This window comes from Scyliorhinus canicula, chromosome 19, assembly GCF_902713615.1.
Source record: "Scyliorhinus canicula chromosome 19, sScyCan1.1, whole genome shotgun sequence".
NCBI lineage: Eukaryota > Metazoa > Chordata > Chondrichthyes > Carcharhiniformes > Scyliorhinidae > Scyliorhinus > Scyliorhinus canicula.
The window spans coordinates 100,402,069-100,421,835 of NC_052164.1; the positions used below are offsets into that span (position 1 = coordinate 100,402,069).

Consider the following 19,767-nt stretch of genomic DNA (forward strand, 5'->3'; position numbering starts at 1 on the left):
GTTATGAGAAGTTATACACGCCCAACCCAGCTGTATAGCTCCCAGCATCAGTCACACACTCCACAGTGAGCACACACTCAGGGCGCGATTCTCCCAAAACAGGAGAAATCGTAAGGCTGGCGTCAAACCCGGGCGGGTTTGATGCCAGCCCCCCCTTCCCCACCGGGAACCGATTCTGGTCCCCGGTCGGGGCTAGCAGCCCGACGCCATAAGCTCCGGCATCACGGGCTTAACGAATTTCGTTAAGCCCGCTTGCCTGAGTTTGCGCCGGCTGACGCGTCATATGACGTCAGCCGCGCATGCGCGAATTGGAAGACTCCAACCCGCGCATGCGCGGGCCGGGATGCCCCTCAGCCGCCCCGCGAATGGATACTGCGGGGCGGCGGAAGGAGAAATAGTGCGCGGGCATCGGGCCCGCTGCCCGCGATCGGTGGGCACCGATCGCGGGCCCATGGCACCCTTGGCATGGCCGTGGTACTGCCGTGCCAATCGGTGCCATGGTTATAAAATGCGAGTGTTTACGGCCGTTTTTACGAACGGCCAGACCAGGTGTGTTTGCCGTTCGTAAAAACAGCCGTAAAGGGCTGGGAACTCGGCCCATCTATCAGCTGTGAATCGCTGCCGGCCGTAAAAAAACGGCGGCAGCGATTCGTATCGGGAGTCGGGCATGGGGGGGGGGGGAGAATAGCGGGAGGGCGTCGGAACAGCGTGGCTGTAAAATTTTACAAGCCACGCTATTCTCCGCACCGTCGGGAGTGCGGAGAATCTCGCCCTCAGTGTTTCTTGTTCTGATGCCTGGGGAAGGTGATTGTCGTCAGTTCATTCCTCCATGTCAGCCTAGACATCAGGCTCAAGTCTCCGGAATGGGCCTGAATCCACAGCCTTCTGAATCGGAGACCAGAGAGGCCACATGTAACCACCCACTGCACCGTAACCACCCACTGCACCGTACCCACCCACTGCACGGTAACCGCCCACTGCACCATAACCACCCACTGCACCGTACCCACCCACTGCACCGTACCCACCCACTGCACCGTACCCACCCACTGCACCGTAACCACCCACTGCACCGTACCCACCCACTGCACGGTAACCGCCCACTGCACCATAACCACCCACTGCACCGTAACCACCCAATGCACCGTAACCACCCACTGCACCGTACCCACCCACTGCACCGTAACCACCCACTGCACCGTACCCACCCACTGCACCGTAACCACCCACTGCACCGTAACCACCCACTGCACCGTAACCACCCACTGCACCGTAACCACCCACTGCACCGTAACCACCCACTGCACCGTAACCACCCACTGCACCGTAACCACCCACTGCACCGTAACCACCCACTGCACCGTAACCACCCACTGCACCGTAACCACCCACTGCACCGTACCCACCCACTGCACCGTAACCACCCACTGCACGGTAACCGCCCACTGCACCGTAACCACCCACTGCACCGTAACCACCCACTGCACCGTAACCACCCACTGCACCGTACCCACCCACTGCACCGTAACCACCCACTGCACCGTAACCACCCACTGCACCGTAACCACCCACTGCACCGTAACCACCCACTGCACCGTACCCACCCACTGCACCGTACCCACCCACTGCACGGTAACCGCCCACTGCACCGTAACCACCCACTGCACCGTAACCACCCACTGCACCGTAACCACCCACTGCACCGTACCCACCCACTGCACCGTAACCACCCACTGCACGGTAACCACCCACTGCACCGTAACCACCCACTGCACCGTAACCACCCACTGCACCGTACCCACCCACTGCACCGTACCCACCCACTGCACCGTAACCACCCACTGCACCGTACCCACCCACTGCACCGTACCCACCCACTGCACTGCAACCATCCACTGCACGGTAACCGCCCACTGCACCGTAACCACCCACTGCACCGTAACCACCCACTGCACCGTACCCACCCACTGCACCGTACCCACCCACTGCACCGTACCCACCCACTGCACCGTAACCACCCACTGCACCGTACCCACCCACTGCACCGTAACCACCCACTGCACTGCGACCATCCACTGCACCGTAACCACCCACTGCACCGTACCCACCCACTGCACCGTAACCACCCACTGCACCGTACCCACCCACTGCACCGTACCCACCCACTGCACGGTACCCACCCACTGCACCGTACCCACCCACTGCACCGTACCCACCCACTGCACCGTACCCACCCACCGCACCGTACCCACCCACTGCACCGTACCCACCCACTGCACCGTACCCACCCACTGCACCGTACCCACCCACTGCACCGTACCCACCCACTGCACCGTACCCACCCACTGCACGGTACCCACCCACTGCACCGTACCCACCCACTGCACCGTACCCACCCACTGCACCGTACCCACCCACTGCACCGTGACCACCCACTGCACCGTGACCACCCACTGCACTGCGACCACCCACTGCACCGTACCCACCCACTGCACCGTAACCACCCACTGCACCGTAACCACCCACTGCACCGTGACCACCCACTGCACTGCGACCACCCACTGCACTGCGACCACCCACTGCACCGTACCCACCCACTGCACCGTAACCACCCACTGCACCGTAACCACCCACTGCACCGTACCCACCCACTGCACCGCGACCATCCACTGCACCGTACCCACCCACTGCACCGTAACCACCCACTGCACCGTGACCACCCACTGCACTGCGACCACCCACTGCACCGTACCCACCCACTGCACCGTAACCACCCACTGCACCGTAACCACCCACTGCACCGTACCCACCCACTGCACCGCGACCATCCACTGCACCGTACCCACCCACTGCACCGTAACCACCCACTGCACCGTAACCACCCACTGCACCGTACCCACCCACTGCACCGTAACCACCCACTGCACCGTACCCACCCACTGCACCGTACCCACCCACTGCACCGTACCCACCCACTGCACCGTACCCACCCACTGCACCGTAACCACCCACTGCACCGTAACCACCCACTGCACCGTAACCACCCACTCCACCGTAAACGCCCACTGCACCGTAACCACCCACTGCACCGTACCCACCCACTGCACCGTAACCACCCACTGCACCGTAACCACCCACTGCACCGTAACCACCCACTGCACCGTAACCACCCACTGCACCGTAACCACCCACTGCACCGTACCCACCCACTGCACCGTAACCACCCACTGCACCGTACCCACCCACTGCACCGTACCCACCCACTGCACCGTACCCACCCACTGCACCGTAACCACCCACTGCACCGTAACCACCCACTGCACCGTAACCACCCACTGCACCGCGACCATCCACTGACAAGAGGATCAATTATAAGAAGGCCAGTAACCAGAGGGTCAGTAACCAGAGAATCTGTAACCAGATGGTTAATAACCAGAGGGTCAGTAAGCAGAGGGTTAATAACCAGAGGGTCGGTAACCAGAGGGTCAATAACCAGAGAGTCAGTAACCAGAGAGTCGGTAACCAGAGAGTCGGTAACCAGAGGGTCAGTAACCAGAGGGTCAGTAACCAGAGGTTCTGTAACCAGAGGGTCAGTAACCAGAGAGTCGGTAACCAGAGAGTCGGTAACCAGAGGGTCAGTAACCAGAGGGTCAGTAACCAGAGAGTCGGTAACCAAAGAATCGGTAACCAGAGAGTCGGTAACCAGAGGGTCAGTAACTAGGGGAGGCAAATTTAAAGTAAGTGTCAAAGAAGCAGACGGGAGTTGAGCAGAGATGTTTGACACCGCCTGTTGTTGTGATCTGGAATGAGCTGCTTCATTGGGCAGTGGAAGCTGATTCAGTATAATGTTCAAATGTGAACTGGATAAGTGGCTGAAAATTAAACATTTGTGGGACAATCGAGAAAGAGTTCAGGAGAGTAACACTAATTGCACAAATCATTTGAAGGTTCCAGACTGGTACACTGGGCTGAATGGCCTCCTGCTGTGCTGTTAGATTCTACGTTGTAACCTGCAATCAGGTCTGTACCCTCACCCGGTCAACGTTCCCCCCCCAACACTCACCTTTCTGCTGTAATGCCAGCTGTCGTTTCACTTCGATGTCTTGCAAAGTAGTAGCCAGATTCCTTGGCAAGCTGCCGGTGCCATTCTGCGCCAGCACAAAACTCTGCAAAATGAATAGAAGGTGGGTAGAAAAATAGATCGATTATCAAACATCGGTTAGCAAGCTGTCCCTATTCAGTCACCCATTTCAATATTGATGGGGTCGGTGCTGTTACTGCCCATGTCATTCCCGGGTATATTTGAACCGTTGAGTTGTTTTTTTTTGGCGCTCGTCAGCCGTGCCAGTCAAACTGCTTATCAACAGGCCGTGGGTGGGGTGTCTCCAAATGCAGACTCTGCAAGGTGGGGATGGAGCATTAAGTCACTCCACACTCCAGAGATTTGAGAACAAGTCCAGGCTGATGACCCCCATGGATATGCTGAGGGAATGCTGCACGGTCAGAGTGCCATCTTTCTGACGAGGCACTAAACGGAGACTCTGTCTACCATCGTGGAGAAACAAAAACTGTCCATGGCCAATAACCATCCCTCAACAAATATTACTAAAACCAGATTGTCTTGTTATTTAGACATGCAGTCACCATTGCGGACACGGCAACATCCCACAGATAGAAAAGAGATGTTTCTGACGATGTTGGTTGAGACAGGAATGTTGACCAGGGACACTCCTCTTAGACGGCAGAATGGACTATCGACTCGCAACTCAATATTGAGGTACAAGACACACAGCCCTCCCTGACCGAGGGACAACCGAGTAGCCTGAGGGACACCCTCCAGATTCTCAGCTGTTTCCTGACTCCTATTACCTTAGATGTGAGGTTGCGTCCCAGGGTTGAAGCAGTGAATGGTGAGGAGGGGGCAGATCCTGTCTTTGTCCGGGGCAGTGTGCCGCATCCATCATTCTCCAACTTGCATCGGTAAACCTGAGGCAGGAACGTAGGGGGAAAAGGCAAATTAAGCTGATAGACTCTCATTGCTTCTGTTTGGATGGGAACTCTCCACTGAATACAGTCCTCGTCTCCCTGATCCCTAAAAAAAATCAGATTATTATTTTTAATATCCTCCCTCCCCCCTTTAACCCATCAGTTTTCTCCCTATTCTTCAGAGGGAATGACTCCGGTTTCACCTATCACCCTCTGTACCTCACCCACCCAGTGAACTTGACCAGAGTCCAGAGACTACTCAACAATAGGCAGAATGGGGGAGGTCACAGCTGGACCCAAATCTGACATCCAACCACAACGATTTGCCAAGAGCCTTACCAAGAAACCGCTGGGCTGGGTTTCCCTATCTCTCGCCTGGGAGCGAATCGTTCCCCCTAGTTACCAGATAACATAGGAAGGAGAAGGTGGGATTGTTGAGAGGAAGAATTTGCTCCTCCTTTCCTTTTCAAATTAAGTGTTGGTATTTCCCATTACATTCTTGGTGAAGGTCAGCACCTTCCCCTTCAGACAGTGTGACAGCCAATAGGGAAACTCAACTCAACAAATCGCCAGCGCCAAATCCGTATCTGGGGCAACAAGTGCGTTTTCCCCACTGTTGTCCCTACACCATTGGAACCCGAGTGCCTAGGAGTGGAGATCGATGACAGGATTGCCCATTCAGTTGACCGAGTGTTGCGGGGGTAGGGCTGCCTGGAATAATCAGTGACCCAACGGAGGAGATGCACAATCTCATGAATTAAATTGTGGAAATAAACAGCGTTACGTGGGCATCCAGTGCGGACACATCGACTACAGACACTGGGACAGGTACAAAGTTGGATCATAGAATTTACAGTGTAGATGGAAGCCATTCAGCCCATCGAGTCTGCACTGGCCCTTGGAAAGACCTCCCTACCCGAGTCCACACCTCCACCCTATTCGCGTAACCCAGTAACCCCATCTAACCTTTTTGGACACTAAGGGCAATTTAGCATGGCTAACCCACATCTTGGGACAGTGGGAGCAAACTGGAGCACCCGGAGGAAGCCCACGCAGACATGGGGAGAATGAGCAGAGTCCGAACAGACGGTGAACCAAGCCAAGAATCGAACCCCATGAATCGAACCCGGGACCTTGGAGCTGTGTGTGCTAACCACTGTGCTACCGTGCTGTCTGATGATGAATGTTGGAACGTTAATTTGCAAACGAATGTACAAACACTTAGCATCTCACCAGGACATTTTGTGTCTATTTTGAAAGAGACATTAATCTATAAGCACACAGGACAGGCCATTCGGCCCATCGTACATGTGTTGGTTCTTTGGTAGAGCTACACAATTAACCCCACCTCCCTGCCCTTTGCCCACAGCCCTGCAAATATTTTCCCTTTAATTATTTATCTAGGTTTGTTTTGAAAGTTCTTATCCCCCCGCCCTTTCAGGCAACATGGCCCAGATCAGAACATCACACTAGTCTCCTTGCCTCCCCCTGGATTTTCCTGCTAATCAGCTAAAGTCCTACTGGTGGAAACAATTGCTCCTTACATATTCTCTGTCAAAACCCTTCAGGAATTTGACAACTGCCGTCGGATCTATTCCAAAATCCTTTCTGCTCCGAATAGGCACATGAACTAAGCAAATGTTTCTGTTAAAATAACAAGTCAAGAAAAACGCCAAAGCGTGTGGTGAACCTCCAGTCACGTCTATCACAAGAAATAACTTCAGGGTGAAAATTCTGCTATTTCTTTGTTCACACAAAAGGCAAAGAAAATCAAGCCCTCAGAGAGGGCAGATTCTAGGGGGCTTAACAGGAGCTGTCAAGGGGAGATGTGAGGGTGTGAAAGAATATGGGCTAAAAACAAGTAAACGGAATTGATGTGCTGATCTCTCACAGCCTAACAGAATGACTTGAGGGGCTGAAGGGTCTCCTCTTGTTCTCAATTCTGTAGCTTGTTCAGTCCCTAACCCCACATCATCCATTCTCTTAAAAAAAACACCCTGGTCTGTCGAGATTAAAAGCGGAGAGTGCAAAGAGGAATGAAATTTACCTGAGTGAATCTTCGTGAAGAGTGAGCTTTAGCTGGGAGAGGAGGAGGAGAAGAGGAAATTGGAGGTGAAGAGGGTGAGGCCTCAAAGCTAGCCATTATTTCTTGGTACCATCTCTCCAGCTCCAAGGTAGAGGTCAGCAGCCTGCTGGTAGGCTGCTACACGTCATGGGGACAGGGGGAGGAGGAGGGGGAGGGGGAAAGGAGAGAGAGAGAGAGAGTTGGAGGCAGAGAAAATGGGCAAGGAGGTAGATAGAAGGGAGAGATTGAGACAGGTCAAATGAGAGAGAAAAGAGGATCCATGGGAAAGACAGGTTGACACACACGGGGAGAGGAGAAACCAAGCAGAAAGAAATTAATGAGAGAAATGGATACTTAATTAAAAGAAAAACACCAATAAATGGAAACGTCTTTTCAAAGATTTACAGGTTGTATTTCAAGATCATTCTAAACAGCAAAGGCAACAATGTTGTGAAAGAGAAAAGCTTTTAACAGGCGCGCAAAAACTCAAACCACGTTTAACCCTTTCATCACAAACAGTTCAGCGACAAGGAGACCTGTATGCCAACCTGTTGGGCCTAGTCCTGGACATTTCCTCACATGACCTCCTGGCTCGATATGCCCAACCCCCCTCACTCCAGGAACAGTGTCTCCTCGCAACTCATTGGAAAGGGCACAGGAAGAAATCTTACAACGAAAGGTTAAAGTCCAACAGGTTAATTTGGAATCACTAGCTTACAGAGCACAGCTCCTTCATCGGCTGAGTCACTGCGCTCCAAAAGCTCATGATTCCAAATAAACCTGTTGGACTTTAACCTGGTGTTGTAAGGCTTCTTACTGAGCCCATCTCCACATCATTGGAAAGGTTAACAGGCTCTTTGTTACACATTTGTATCTATTTTGATCTGTTAGTGAAATGGACTTTGCTCGTAAACTTGTAAATTAGTGTTGAAAGGAAGATGAAATATACCATTTTCTTTAATGCCCACTAGATACTTTCTCCTGTGATTTGCTTGCAGCAGTATTCTGAAGATTAGTTTTCAATCCTTGGGACTCCAAGGGCAATCATAGCAAATAGGAGCAGGGGTAGGCCATTCGGCCCCTCAAACCTGCTCCATCATTCAGTGAGTTCTTGGCTGATTCCCAACCACAACTCCACTTTCCTGCCTTCTCCCCATATCCCCCAATCCCCTCGGTGTCCAAAGCTCTAGCGGTCTCGTTTTTCAACATCCACTCAGCACCCACAGCCCCCTGAGGCAAGGGAGTTCCAAAGATTCACAATCCTCTCAGAGGTGGAACGTCTCCTCACCCCAGTGCTGAATGGGAAAGCCCTTAACCTGAGAATCCTGGGGAGCTGGCCACGGTCAATAGACGTTTGGACTCTATGGGAATCATGGGATGTGGTGATCAAGTGGGGTCTACATCTGAGGCAAAAGAACAGGATGAGCCATTGTCCTATTGAATAGAATAAGAAGTCTTCCAACACCAGGTTAAAGTCCAACGGGCTTATTTGGAATCACTAGCTTTCGGTGGGTAGCTCCATCATCAGGTGAGTCACCCGATGAAGGAGTGATGCTCCTAAAGCTGTAGGACTCCCCCCACCCCCTCAGCATTGTGGGAGGAGTTTCGTCATATGGACGGTAATGGGTTAAAAAGTCGGCTCACCACCACTTTCTCAAAGGCAATAAGGGATGGACAATAAATGTTGGCCTTGCCAGTAACACTTGCAACACATGAATGAATAAAAAAATACAACACTCTTTAAAAACCTCTCGGTTTGAACATTCCATCAAAATCCCCCCCCCCCTCCATTACTTTGCTCAGAATTTGCTACATGATCTACTCGGAGATGCTTCATTACATGGTACCACAACATAAAACCAACGTGTCCATAACGTTTGCGAGAGTTGCCAGTGCGAATTTCATTTGCACAAAGAGAATCTAAGACTAAACAGCTGGGCCTTTTTTCAAAAGCAAAGATAAGTCTGAGGGTTTGACTGTAGCGGCCTTTAAAATGACGAAAAGGTTTGCCAGGATGCCTGGGTGAGTGCAGCTCCAACACCATCCAGGGCAAAGCAGCCCACTTGATTGGCACCCCATCCACAAATATCCACTCGCTCCATTATTAACGCACAGCGGCAGCCGTGCGTACCATCGACAAGATGCACTGCAGGAACTCGCCAAAGCTCCTTAGGCAGCACCTTCCAAACCCACACTGCCCCCATCTCGAAGGACAAGGGCAGCAGACACATGGGAACACCACCATCCAGAAGTTCCTTTCCAAGCCACTCACTACTGTGACTTGGAAATATATCGGCCGTTCCAGATCGTGGAATTCCCACCCTGTCAGCACTGTGGGTGTACCTACACTGCATGGGCTGCTGCGGTTCAAGAAGGCAGCACGCCACCACCTTCTGAAGGGCAATTAGGGATGGGCAATAAACGTTAGTCCAGCCAGTGATGCCCAAGTCCCCAAGAATGAATTTCTGAAAATGTAGAGATGTTTCCACTTGTGCAAGGCGGCCAATACTTTGATTCTCTGTCCCTGCACGCCAGCGGGTTTCTTCGCTCTGACGGGACGGATTCGCAACGGAGAATCCCGCCCCAAATCCAGGGGTATTAATATAACACAGTCATTAATAAACCCTGTCAGGAATTCAGAAAAAAACTCATTACTCAGAGAGTGGTGAGAATGTGGCATTCGCTACCAGAAGAGAGGAGTTGAATAAATAGCAGAGACGCATTGAATGGAATGCGAGGTAAACACATGATGGGGAAAGAAACGGAAGGATGTTCTGATGGGATAAGATGAAGTTAGAGGATGAGAGAACATTCAAATGGAGCATGAACGCTAGGTTTTAGGACCATAGGGCTTGGGAGCAGAAATAGGCCTATTGGCCCTTCAAGCTGATCTGCCATTTGATAAGATTATGTCTGATCTGGTTGTGGTCTTAACTCGACTTTCCTCCCAAACCCCCATAATCCAGACTTCCTTATCTATCAAAAATCTACCCAACTGAGCAATGACCAGCCCCCACTGCCCCCTGGGAAAGAGAATTCCACAGACTCGCGGCCCTCTGAGGGAAAGAAAATTCGCCGCATTTCCATTGTAAAATGGAGACTTTATTTTAGTCTCTCGCAGAAGAGGAAATATCCTCTGGGTATCCGTCCGGTCAAGTCCCCTCAGAATCAGTCAGATCACCTCTCATTCTGCTGAAGTCCAATGGGTATTGGGGCAGCCTGTTCAAACTCTCTCCATGAGACAACCCCTACATCCCAGGGATGGGTCCAGTGAACCTTCTCGGAATTGCTTCCACCCGTATATCTTTTTCAAAATAGAGAGGCCAAAACTGTGCACAGATTGTGGTCTCACCAAGGCCCAGTACAACTTCAGTAAAGCATGCCAGCCGGGATTCTCCCCCAACCGGCGGGCGGTACGTACCGACGCCAAAGAGCGGCGTGAACCACTCCGGCGTCAGGCCACCCGGAAGTTGCGGAATCCTCCGCACTTTCGGGGGCTCGGCCGGTGCTGGAGTGGTTGGCGCCGCACCAACCGGCGCCGAAGGGCTCCGCCGGCCGGCGCGAGTTGGCTCATGCGCGGGAGCACCAGGGTGTTCTGGCGCATGGGCAGGGGGTTTTTTCTCCGCGCCGGCCATGGCGGAGCTTCACAGAGGCTGGTGCGGAGGGAAAGAGTGCCCCCACGGCACAGGCCCGCCCACAGATCGGTGGGCCTCGAACGCAGGCCAGACCACCGCGCCCCCCCCCCCCCCCCCCCCCCCCCCCGGGGACGGATACCCCCCCGCCCCCCCCGAGGACTCCGCAGGCCGTCAGAGCCAGGTCCCGCCGGTATGGACCTTGTGTATTTCACACCGGCAAGACCGGCCGAAAATGGGCGGCCGCTCGGCCCATCGGGGCCACCCGGAAGGGGGGGGGGGGGGGCACTACCGACGGCCCCCGACCGGCGCGACGTGATCCCCGCCCCCACCAAAAAACCGTGCCGGAGAATTCGACAGCCAGCGTCGGAGAGGGATTCACGCCGCCCCAGCACGATTCTCCGACCATATTCCATTCCTCTTGCACTAAAGGCCAACATTCAATTTGCCGTCCTAATCACTTGCTGCACCTGGAAGTGATCCATGAAGCAGGAAACCCAGATCCCTCTGAACCTCCGAGCTCTGCAATCTCTCTCCGTTTAAAGCATTTACTGCTTTTCTACTCTCTCAGCCAACGTGGACAAGTTCACACTTTCGCACATTACATTCCCACCTGCTACATTTTCGCCCACTCACATGGTTTGCTTACATCCCTTTGCAAACTCTCTACCCCCTCTTGGCAACTGACCTCCCTACCTATCTTGGTGTCATCCGCAGTTCAGCTTTTGAACATTCCATCCTTCGATCCAAGTCACTGATATCGATTGTAAATAGCTGAGGTGCCAGCACTGAACCCTGTGGCACTCCAATAGTTAGAGCTTTCCAAACCGAAAAAGACCCATTATCCCTCCTCCCCAGCTGGGATTTTCCAGGCCCAACACAGTGGGTTCCGCATGGCAGATGCTGTGAGACATTTATATATCCATTGACTTTGGTGGTGCTATCCATTACCCCACCAGCCCTTTTGAAAATGAAAATCACTTATTGTCACGAGTAGGCTTCAATGAAGTTACTGTGAAAAGCCCCTAGTCGCCACATTCCGGCGCCTGTCCGGAAAGGCTGGTACGGGAATCGAACCGTGCTGCTGGCCTGCTTGGTCTGCTTTAAAAGCCAGCGATTTAGCCTTGTGAGCTAAACCAGCCCCTTTTGTCCTTGGATAAACATATGGATGATAAGGGAATAGTGTAAATGGGCTTGAGAGGGGTTTCACAGGTCGGCGCAGCATCAAGGGCCGAAGGGCCTGTACTGCGCTGTAATGTTCTATGTTCTAATATATCATCGCTTACATCATGAGGTCTTATTTTGTGTAGCAACATAACGATGCAAGATGGGTCCTCGTGATTGAAACTCTCTGATCAAAAAGGGCAGGCGGATGTGGACCTGCTTACAATTGGCCACCTACTAAAAAACCCTACCCCTGAGGAGAGAGAGAGAAAGTTAACATTGAGTCCTCATACCAACCTCAGCTGCAAACAGTGTGGAGGAGGAAGGCTGCAAGGGGAGAGAGCTTTCAGTAGTCAGAGCCAGAGGAGAGGCGGCTGAGTTAGTGTGGAATGGGATTAGAACAGAGGTCCCAGTTGAACTGCTGTACAACTCCTTAAGCTGATCTAGGGTAACGTACTCCTGGGGAAAGCAGTAGAGGAGGCAGAGAGCATTGGGCAGCAAGAGAACATTCATTAATCAAATGAGAGTAAGATTTTAAAAAACAATTTTGTGAACAGAGATTCACAGCTTTAAAATAATACTGTAACTTATGGAAATTAGGGAACAATACAAATTGGCTGCTTTAACTTTGTTTTGTTTGACAAAATTCCCCAGATTTTTGCGAACACCAACAGCTGACTGACACCGGTTAGAAGATTATCTGTTATTCTGAGCAGATTTAGCAATTGGAATGGGAATGATTAAATCCCGCACCGCAAACATTTTGAATGCAAAAGATGTGGAAAGGCAACAGAAAAATAAAAATAAATGTTCACATGCTTAAAGTTACCCTTTGCTACAACTGATGGTTAAGCATCACTAACTAGTTAGCAGAGCGAGTTGCACAAGCTAGGAAGGAATTGTAGGGACATGAGGAGGGTCAGGTCAGGTGGAAGAGACATTGCGGGGGAACTGCAATTGTGTATTTGAGTAATGGAGAAGGTCGAGACATCCGCACGGGATCGACCATCAGAGGAATAACTTGGAATACTGACATTTGTTTGGGAATATCAGGATGGAGCATCCCGGAAGATTGCACTGGCCAGCTGGTACCAACAAAAAAAAATTCTTTTTTTTAAATTTAAGAGTACCCAATTGATTTTTTCCAATTAAGGGGCAATTTAGCGTGGCCAATCCACCTAGCCTGCACATCTTTGGGTTGTGGGGGCGAAACCCACGCAGAACCGGAGAGAATGTGCAAACTCCACACGGACAGTGACCCAGAGCCAGGATCGAACCTGGGACCTCGGCGCCATGAGGCAGCAGTGTTAACGAGGGGGCATAATCCTAACATTAGCTGAACCATTGAGGGTGATGTTAAGAAGCATTCATCCACACACACGCACACACAAAGAATGGAACATTCTCCAAATAGCTGATGAGGTCGGAGGTTAATTGAAAACAACAAAACTAAGATTGATATATTTTTGTTAGGTAAAGGTATTAAATGTTAAAGGACCAAGGTGGGTAGATGCAGTTCAGAGCCACATAAAGCATGATCTAAGTGAATGGCAAAATATGCTCAAGAGGCTGAATGGCTCCTTTTGTTCCTGTGCTAACTAGCTCCAGTTTGCCCTCCCTCCTTAAGATAAGATTATCACTACATCCCGTGGCATTTCTGCCACTGTGGAACAACCAACAACCATTAGAATCACATGACTGCGCTCCACCTGGACCGTGTCTAATGGTGACCGCCATTAAACCCCAAACATTTTCAAACAAGCGAGGAACTTTCAACATGTGGCAATTACAAGCAACAACCAGGCAGTGAAGTCCTAGATCTACAGAAGTTTTGAGTTGACGCTTACAGCGCATCTATTTCTAAAAGTTATCAGGAAATGGTCTTGGCAACCGCAACTGGCGACAAAGTGACACTCTGGATGATTAGTGTAGATCCTGCCTTGGGAAACAGTTCAAAGAGTTGGCAACAGCACGATTAAAATCTTGCCACTTGTTACAAATGTGTGGTGTTAAAAGGTTATGCTATCTGACTGTGTCTCTAATTTAGAGTAAAATGGAGGAAAGAAGTCATGTGGCTTGTTCTGAATTCTGCTGACAAGAAGCCTGGGAGGCTTGGTTGTAAAGCTTAAATGGAGGGCCAGGTGGCTTCACTAGAAAGACAATGCAAGGTGTTTACGCCTGTCGAAAATGGCAAAATCATCTGCGCTGATGCTGAACAGGCTGTTACGTCTCTAAAGTCCCAGGAAAGTGTCAGGAATGTCAGGTTTTGTAAATGGTTATACTTTAAACTGTCGATAGATTCAAGATACAGTGAAATTGGGAACCGAAGGATAGCTAATTAGCATTTCTAGCAGGATATAAGGCCTGTGATTCCCGTTGCCATGGAGATGGGCTTTGAGAGGGTACGGCTCCTTTGGAAGCCATTATAGGATCGGGTTCTAGTCTGCCAGTATCCAGGATAGGGAGGGATAGAGAGAGCCAAGAGATAGACGCAGCAAGTCTTTCATTCACCATGCGGGATATTGATGGAATGATTGAAAAAGGTGAAGTAATTGTGCATTAATGATGTCTCAGTAATGGTCCAGGTAGCTCTAATTATCCTATTCATGCTCTGTGAATATGTGGATTGTCACGTATGTGTACTGAAGGCAGCTATTGGTGAATTAGTCACTAATTTATTTTGTAACGGTTGACAAAATGTCTAATGTGCATCCTTTTGACAGTAATCTCTTATCCCAATTTACTTCCACCTTCTCCCAAAGGGACCAACACTTGACTGGCTGCTGTTGTAAATAGGAGCAGCAGTGGGCTATTTCGTTCTTCGAGCAGGTCCGGCATTCAATATGATTATAGTGATCCTCTATCTCAACACCATACTCCAGCGCTCTCCCCATTGACACCTGTAGTGCCGCGGAACTTATCTATTTCCTTCACAAATATATTCAGTACCATGGTCTCCGCAATGCGTGGTAGAGAATTCCACAGGTTCACCACTCTCTCAGTGAAGAGGCTTCTCCTCATCTCAGTCCTAAATGGCCAACCCCTTCTCCTGAGAATGTGATCCCTCGTTCTAGACTTCCCCAACCGGAGGAATCACGATTCCTGCATCCAGTCTGTCTAGCTCTGTCGGAATGTTCTATGTTTCAATTAGACCCCCGCTCATTCTTCTAAATTCCAGTGAATACAGGCGCAGTCGACCCAATCTCTCCTCATATGACAATCCTGCCACCCCAGGAGTCAGTCTGGTGAACCTTCATTGCTCTCCCTCAATGGCAAGTATATCCTTTCTTAGATAAGGAGACCAAAACTACACGCAAGAATCCAGGTGTTGCCTCACCAAGGCCCTGTGCAGCTTCTGTAAGATGTCCTTGCTCCTGTACTCAAGCCCATTTGCAATGAAGGCCAACAGACCATTTGCCTCCCTATCTGATTTCAATATCTGCATGCTTGCTTTCAGTGAGGCTGTACTAGGACACCAAGGTCCCTTTGTACATAAACATTCCCCAATCTATCACCATTTATATAATACTCCATTCTGATTCTCCATCCGAAATGTATATCTTCACACTTAAGCACATTACACTGCACCTGCCATGTATTTGCCCACTCACTCAACTTGTCCAAATTATCTTGGAGCCTCTTAACGCCCTCCTCACCACTCACGTTTCCACCAAGTTTTGTGTCATCAGCAAACTTGAAAATTTTACTTTTTGTTCCTTCATCCAAATCATTGATGTATATTGTGAAAATTTGGGGCCCAAGCACTGATCCCTGCAGATCCCCACGAGTCACCACCTGCCACCTAGAAACAGACTCATTTATTCATTCCTATGCTCTATTTTTGGTATGCAAACCAATTTTCAATCCATGCCAATATATTACCCCCAATCCCATGCATGTAAATATTGCACACTAACCTCTTATGTGGACTTCATCAAAAGTCAAAAGCTTTATGAAAATCCAAATATAACACATCCACTGGTTCACCCTTATCTATTATATTAATACTATACTGGGAGTATTGTTACCCTATAATACTGCACTGTGAGTATTGTTATCTTCGAATAATACACTGGGAGTATTATTACCCTCTAATACTACACTGGGAGTATTATTACCCTCTAATACTACACTGGGAGTATTATTACTCTCTAATACTACACTGGGAGTATTATTATTCTCTAACAGTACACTGAAAGCACTGTTGTTTAAAATCAATTTAGAGTACCCAATTCAGTTTTTCCAATTAATGGGCAATTATAACAATATTAGGCAGGAACTGAAGAACCTAGATTGGGGGCGGATATTTGAGGGTAAATCAACATCTGACATGTGGGAGGCTTTCAAATGTCAGTTGAAAGGAATTCAGGACCGGCATGTTCCTGTGCGGAAGAAGGATGAATACGGCAAATTTCAGGAACCTTGGATAACAAGAGATATTGTAGGCCTCGTCAAAAAGAAAAAGGAAGCATTTGTAAGGGCTAGAAGGCTGGGAACAGACGAAGCCTGTGTGGAATACAAGGAAAGTAGGAAGGAACTTAAGCAAGGAGTCAGGAGGGCTAGAAGGGGTCACGAAAAGTCATTGCCAAATAGGGTTAAGGAAAATCCCAAGGCTTTTTACACGTACATAAAATACAAGAGGGTAGCCAGGGAAAGGGTTGGCCCACTGAAGGACAGGGGAGGGAATCTATGTGTGGAGTCAGAGGAAATGGGCGATGTACTAAATTAATACTTTGCATCAATATTCACCAAAGAGAAAGGAATTGGTGGATGTTGAGTCTGGAGAAGGGAGTGTAGATAGCCTGGGTCACATTGAGATCCAAAAAGACGATGTGTTGGGCGTCTTGAAAAATATTACGGTAGATAAGTCCCCAGGGCCTGATGGGATCTACCCCAGAATACTGAAGGAGGCAAGAGAGGAAATTGCTGAGGCCTTGACAGAAATCTTTGGATCCTAACTGTCTTCAGGTGATGTCCCGGAGGACTGGAGAATAGCCAATGTTGTTCCTTTGTTTAAGAAAGGTAGCAAGGATAATCCAGGGAACTACAGGCCAGCGAGCCTTACGTCAGTGGTAGGGAAATTTCTGGAGAGAATTCTTCGAAACAGGATCTACTCCCATTTGGGAGCAAATGGATGTATTAGCGAGAGGCAGCACGGTTTTGTGACGAGGAGGTCGTGTCTCACTAACTTGATAAGAGTTTTTCGAGGAGGTCACAAAGATGAGTGATGCAGGTTGGGCAGTGGATGTTTTCTATCTGGACTTCAGTAAGGCCTTTGACAAGGTCCTCATGGCAGACTGGTACAAAAGGTGAAGTCACACAGGATCAGAGGTGAGCTGGCAAGATGGATACAGAACTGGCTAGGTCATAGAAGGCAAAGAGTAGTAATAGAAGGGTGCTTTTCTGATTGGAGGACTGTGACTAGTGGTGTTCCGCAGGGATCAGTGCTGGGACCTTTGCTGTTCGTAGTATATTTAAATGATTTGGATGAAAATGAAACTGGTCTGATTAGTAAGTTTGCAGACGACACAAAGGTTGCTGGAATTGTGGATAGTAATGAGGACTGTCAGAGGATACAGCAGGATTTAGATCGTTTGGAGACTTGGGTGGCGAAATGGCAGATAGAGTTTAATCTGGACAAATGTGAGGTAATGCATTTTGGAAGGTCTAATGCAGGTAGGGAATATACAATGAATGGTAGAACCCTTAAGAGTATTGACAGTCAGAGAGATCTAGCTGTACAGGTCCATAGGTCACTGAAAGGGGCAACGCAGGTGGAGAAGATAGTCAAGGAGGCATACGTCATGCTTGCCTTCGTTGGCCGGGGCATTGAGTATAAGAATTGGAAAGTCATGTTGCAGCTGTATAGAACCTTAGTTAGGCCAGACTTGGAGTATAGTGTTCAATTCTGGTCGCCACACTACCAGAAGGGGGCAGCAGGGTAGCATGGTGGTTAGCATAAATGCTTCACAGCTCCAGGGTCCCAGGTTCGATTCCCGGCTGGGTCACTGTCTGTGTGGAGTCTGCACGTCCTCCCCCTGTGTGCGTGGGTTTCCTCCGGGTGCTCCGGTTTCCTCCCACAGTCCAAAGATGTGCGGGTTAGGTGGATTGGCCATGCTAAATTGCCCGTAGTGTCCTAATAAAAGTAAGGTTAAGGGGGGGGGGGGTTGTTGGGTTACGGTATAGGGTGGATATGTGGGTTTGAGTAGAGTGATCATGGCTCGGCACAACATTGAGGGCCGAAGGGCCTGTTCTGTGCTGTACTGTTCTACTGTTCTATGTTCTATGTGGAGGCTTTAGAGAGGGTGCAGAAGAGATTTACCAGGATGTTGTCTGGTATGGAGGGCATTAGCTATGAGGAGAGGTTGAATAAATTTGCTTTGTTCTCACTGGAACGACAAAGGATGTGGGGCGACCTGATAGAGGTCTACAAAATTATGAGGGGCATAGACAGGCTGGATAGTCAGATACTTTTTCCCAGGGTAGAGGGGTCAATTACTAGGGGGCATAGGTTTAAGCTGCGAGGGGCAAGGTTTAGAGGAGATGTACGAGGCAAGGTTTTTTACACAGAGGGTAGTGGGTGCCTGGAACTCGCTGCCGGAGAAGGTGGTGGAAGCAGGGACGACAGTGGCTTTTAAGGGGCATCTTGACAAATACATGAATAGGATGGGAATAGAGGGGTACGGACCCCAGAAGTGTAGAAGATTTTAGTTTAGACGGGCAGCATGGTCGGCGCAGGCTTGGGGGGCCAAAGGGCCTGTTCCTGTGCTGTACTTTTCTTTGTTCTTTGTAATTCAGCGTGGCCAATCCACCTACCCTGCACATCTTTGGGTTGTGGGGGCGAAACCCATGCAAACACAGGGAGAATGGGCAAACTCCATACGGACAGTGACCCAGAGCCAGGGTCAAAACTGGGACCTCGCCGCCGTGAGGCAGCAGTCACTGAAAGCACTGTTGACCTCTAATACTACACTGGGAGTATTGTTAACCTCCAATACGACATTGGGAATATTGTGGGTTTTTTAAAATTTAGAATTTCCAATTCATTTTTTCCAATTAAGGGGCAATTTAGCGTGGCCAATCCACCGACCCTGCACATTTTTGGCATGTGGGGGCGAAACCCACGCAGACACGGTGAGAATGTGCAAACTCCACACGGACAGTGACCCAGGGCCGGGATCGAACCTGAGACCTCAGCGCCGAGGGCAGTGGTGCTAACCTCTGTGCCACCTTGCTGTCCTTACATTGGGAGTATTGTTAACCTATAATACTGCACTGAGTATTGTTATCTTCTCATACTACACTGGGAGTATTTATAACGTCTAATATTACAGTGGTAGTATTGTTAACCTCTAATACTTCATGGGGAAGTATCATTATCCTCAAAACCTGCACAGGGAGTACCTTCATCCTCTAATACTAGCTGAGAGCATCAATACCCTCTGATACCGGATGTATCTTGCCCTGTCAATATTCCATAGAATATTTAATTACTGGCAAGACACAACTATTGCACCAATCGTTAAGTCTATTACCCGGATCCATTATGGATCCTTCTATATTTGCCAATTGCAAAGTCTACCTTTGGGTTATGAGTCCAATAATGGTGAGGTCACAGCCTGACTGGTGTCATGGGTTATTAACTGTGAGACGATAGCTGAATCTTTAAACGTTTGATGAAAGGCATGCAGCCAAGGCAAGGGGGGAGGCAGCCAACTTGTAGCCCGGACAGTGAAAACAAAGCGTGCAGGCAAACATGTACCTCTTGGGCTGTTGGAGGTACAGAAAGTGGCAGAGAACGCAGTGCGGAAGCAGAGAGTGCAGCATCAGGGCTGGTGCTGTATATGTCACTGTAGAACTTAAACACGTCAGCCAGCTTCATATACTCCTAAAATGAGAGAGCAATGTCAGGCAAAGAGG

The 19,767-nt window shown here is 49.8% G+C and overlaps 1 protein-coding gene across 18 annotated transcripts in view; it reads right to left on the reverse strand.

Moving 5' to 3' along the window:
• The window catches only part of phldb1b (pleckstrin homology-like domain, family B, member 1b), a 356,171-nt gene that overhangs the window by 37,691 nt on the left and 298,713 nt on the right, over positions 1-19,767 (reverse strand). For 9 of the 18 annotated variants that reach the window (XM_038779264.1, XM_038779278.1, XM_038779260.1 and 6 more), the window contains 5 exons: positions 19,610-19,735; positions 12,145-12,306; positions 7,034-7,189; positions 4,870-4,986; positions 4,064-4,166 (listed from right to left, as the gene is read on the reverse strand). In XM_038779264.1, the coding sequence (XP_038635192.1) occupies positions 4,064-4,166; positions 4,870-4,986; positions 7,034-7,189; positions 12,145-12,306; positions 19,610-19,735 (664 nt within the window). The remainder of the gene's footprint in view (positions 1-4,063; positions 4,167-4,869; positions 4,987-7,033; positions 7,190-12,144; positions 12,307-19,609; positions 19,736-19,767) is intronic. The other 9 variants (XM_038779275.1, XM_038779276.1, XM_038779273.1 and 6 more) reach the window with 6 other exon arrangements.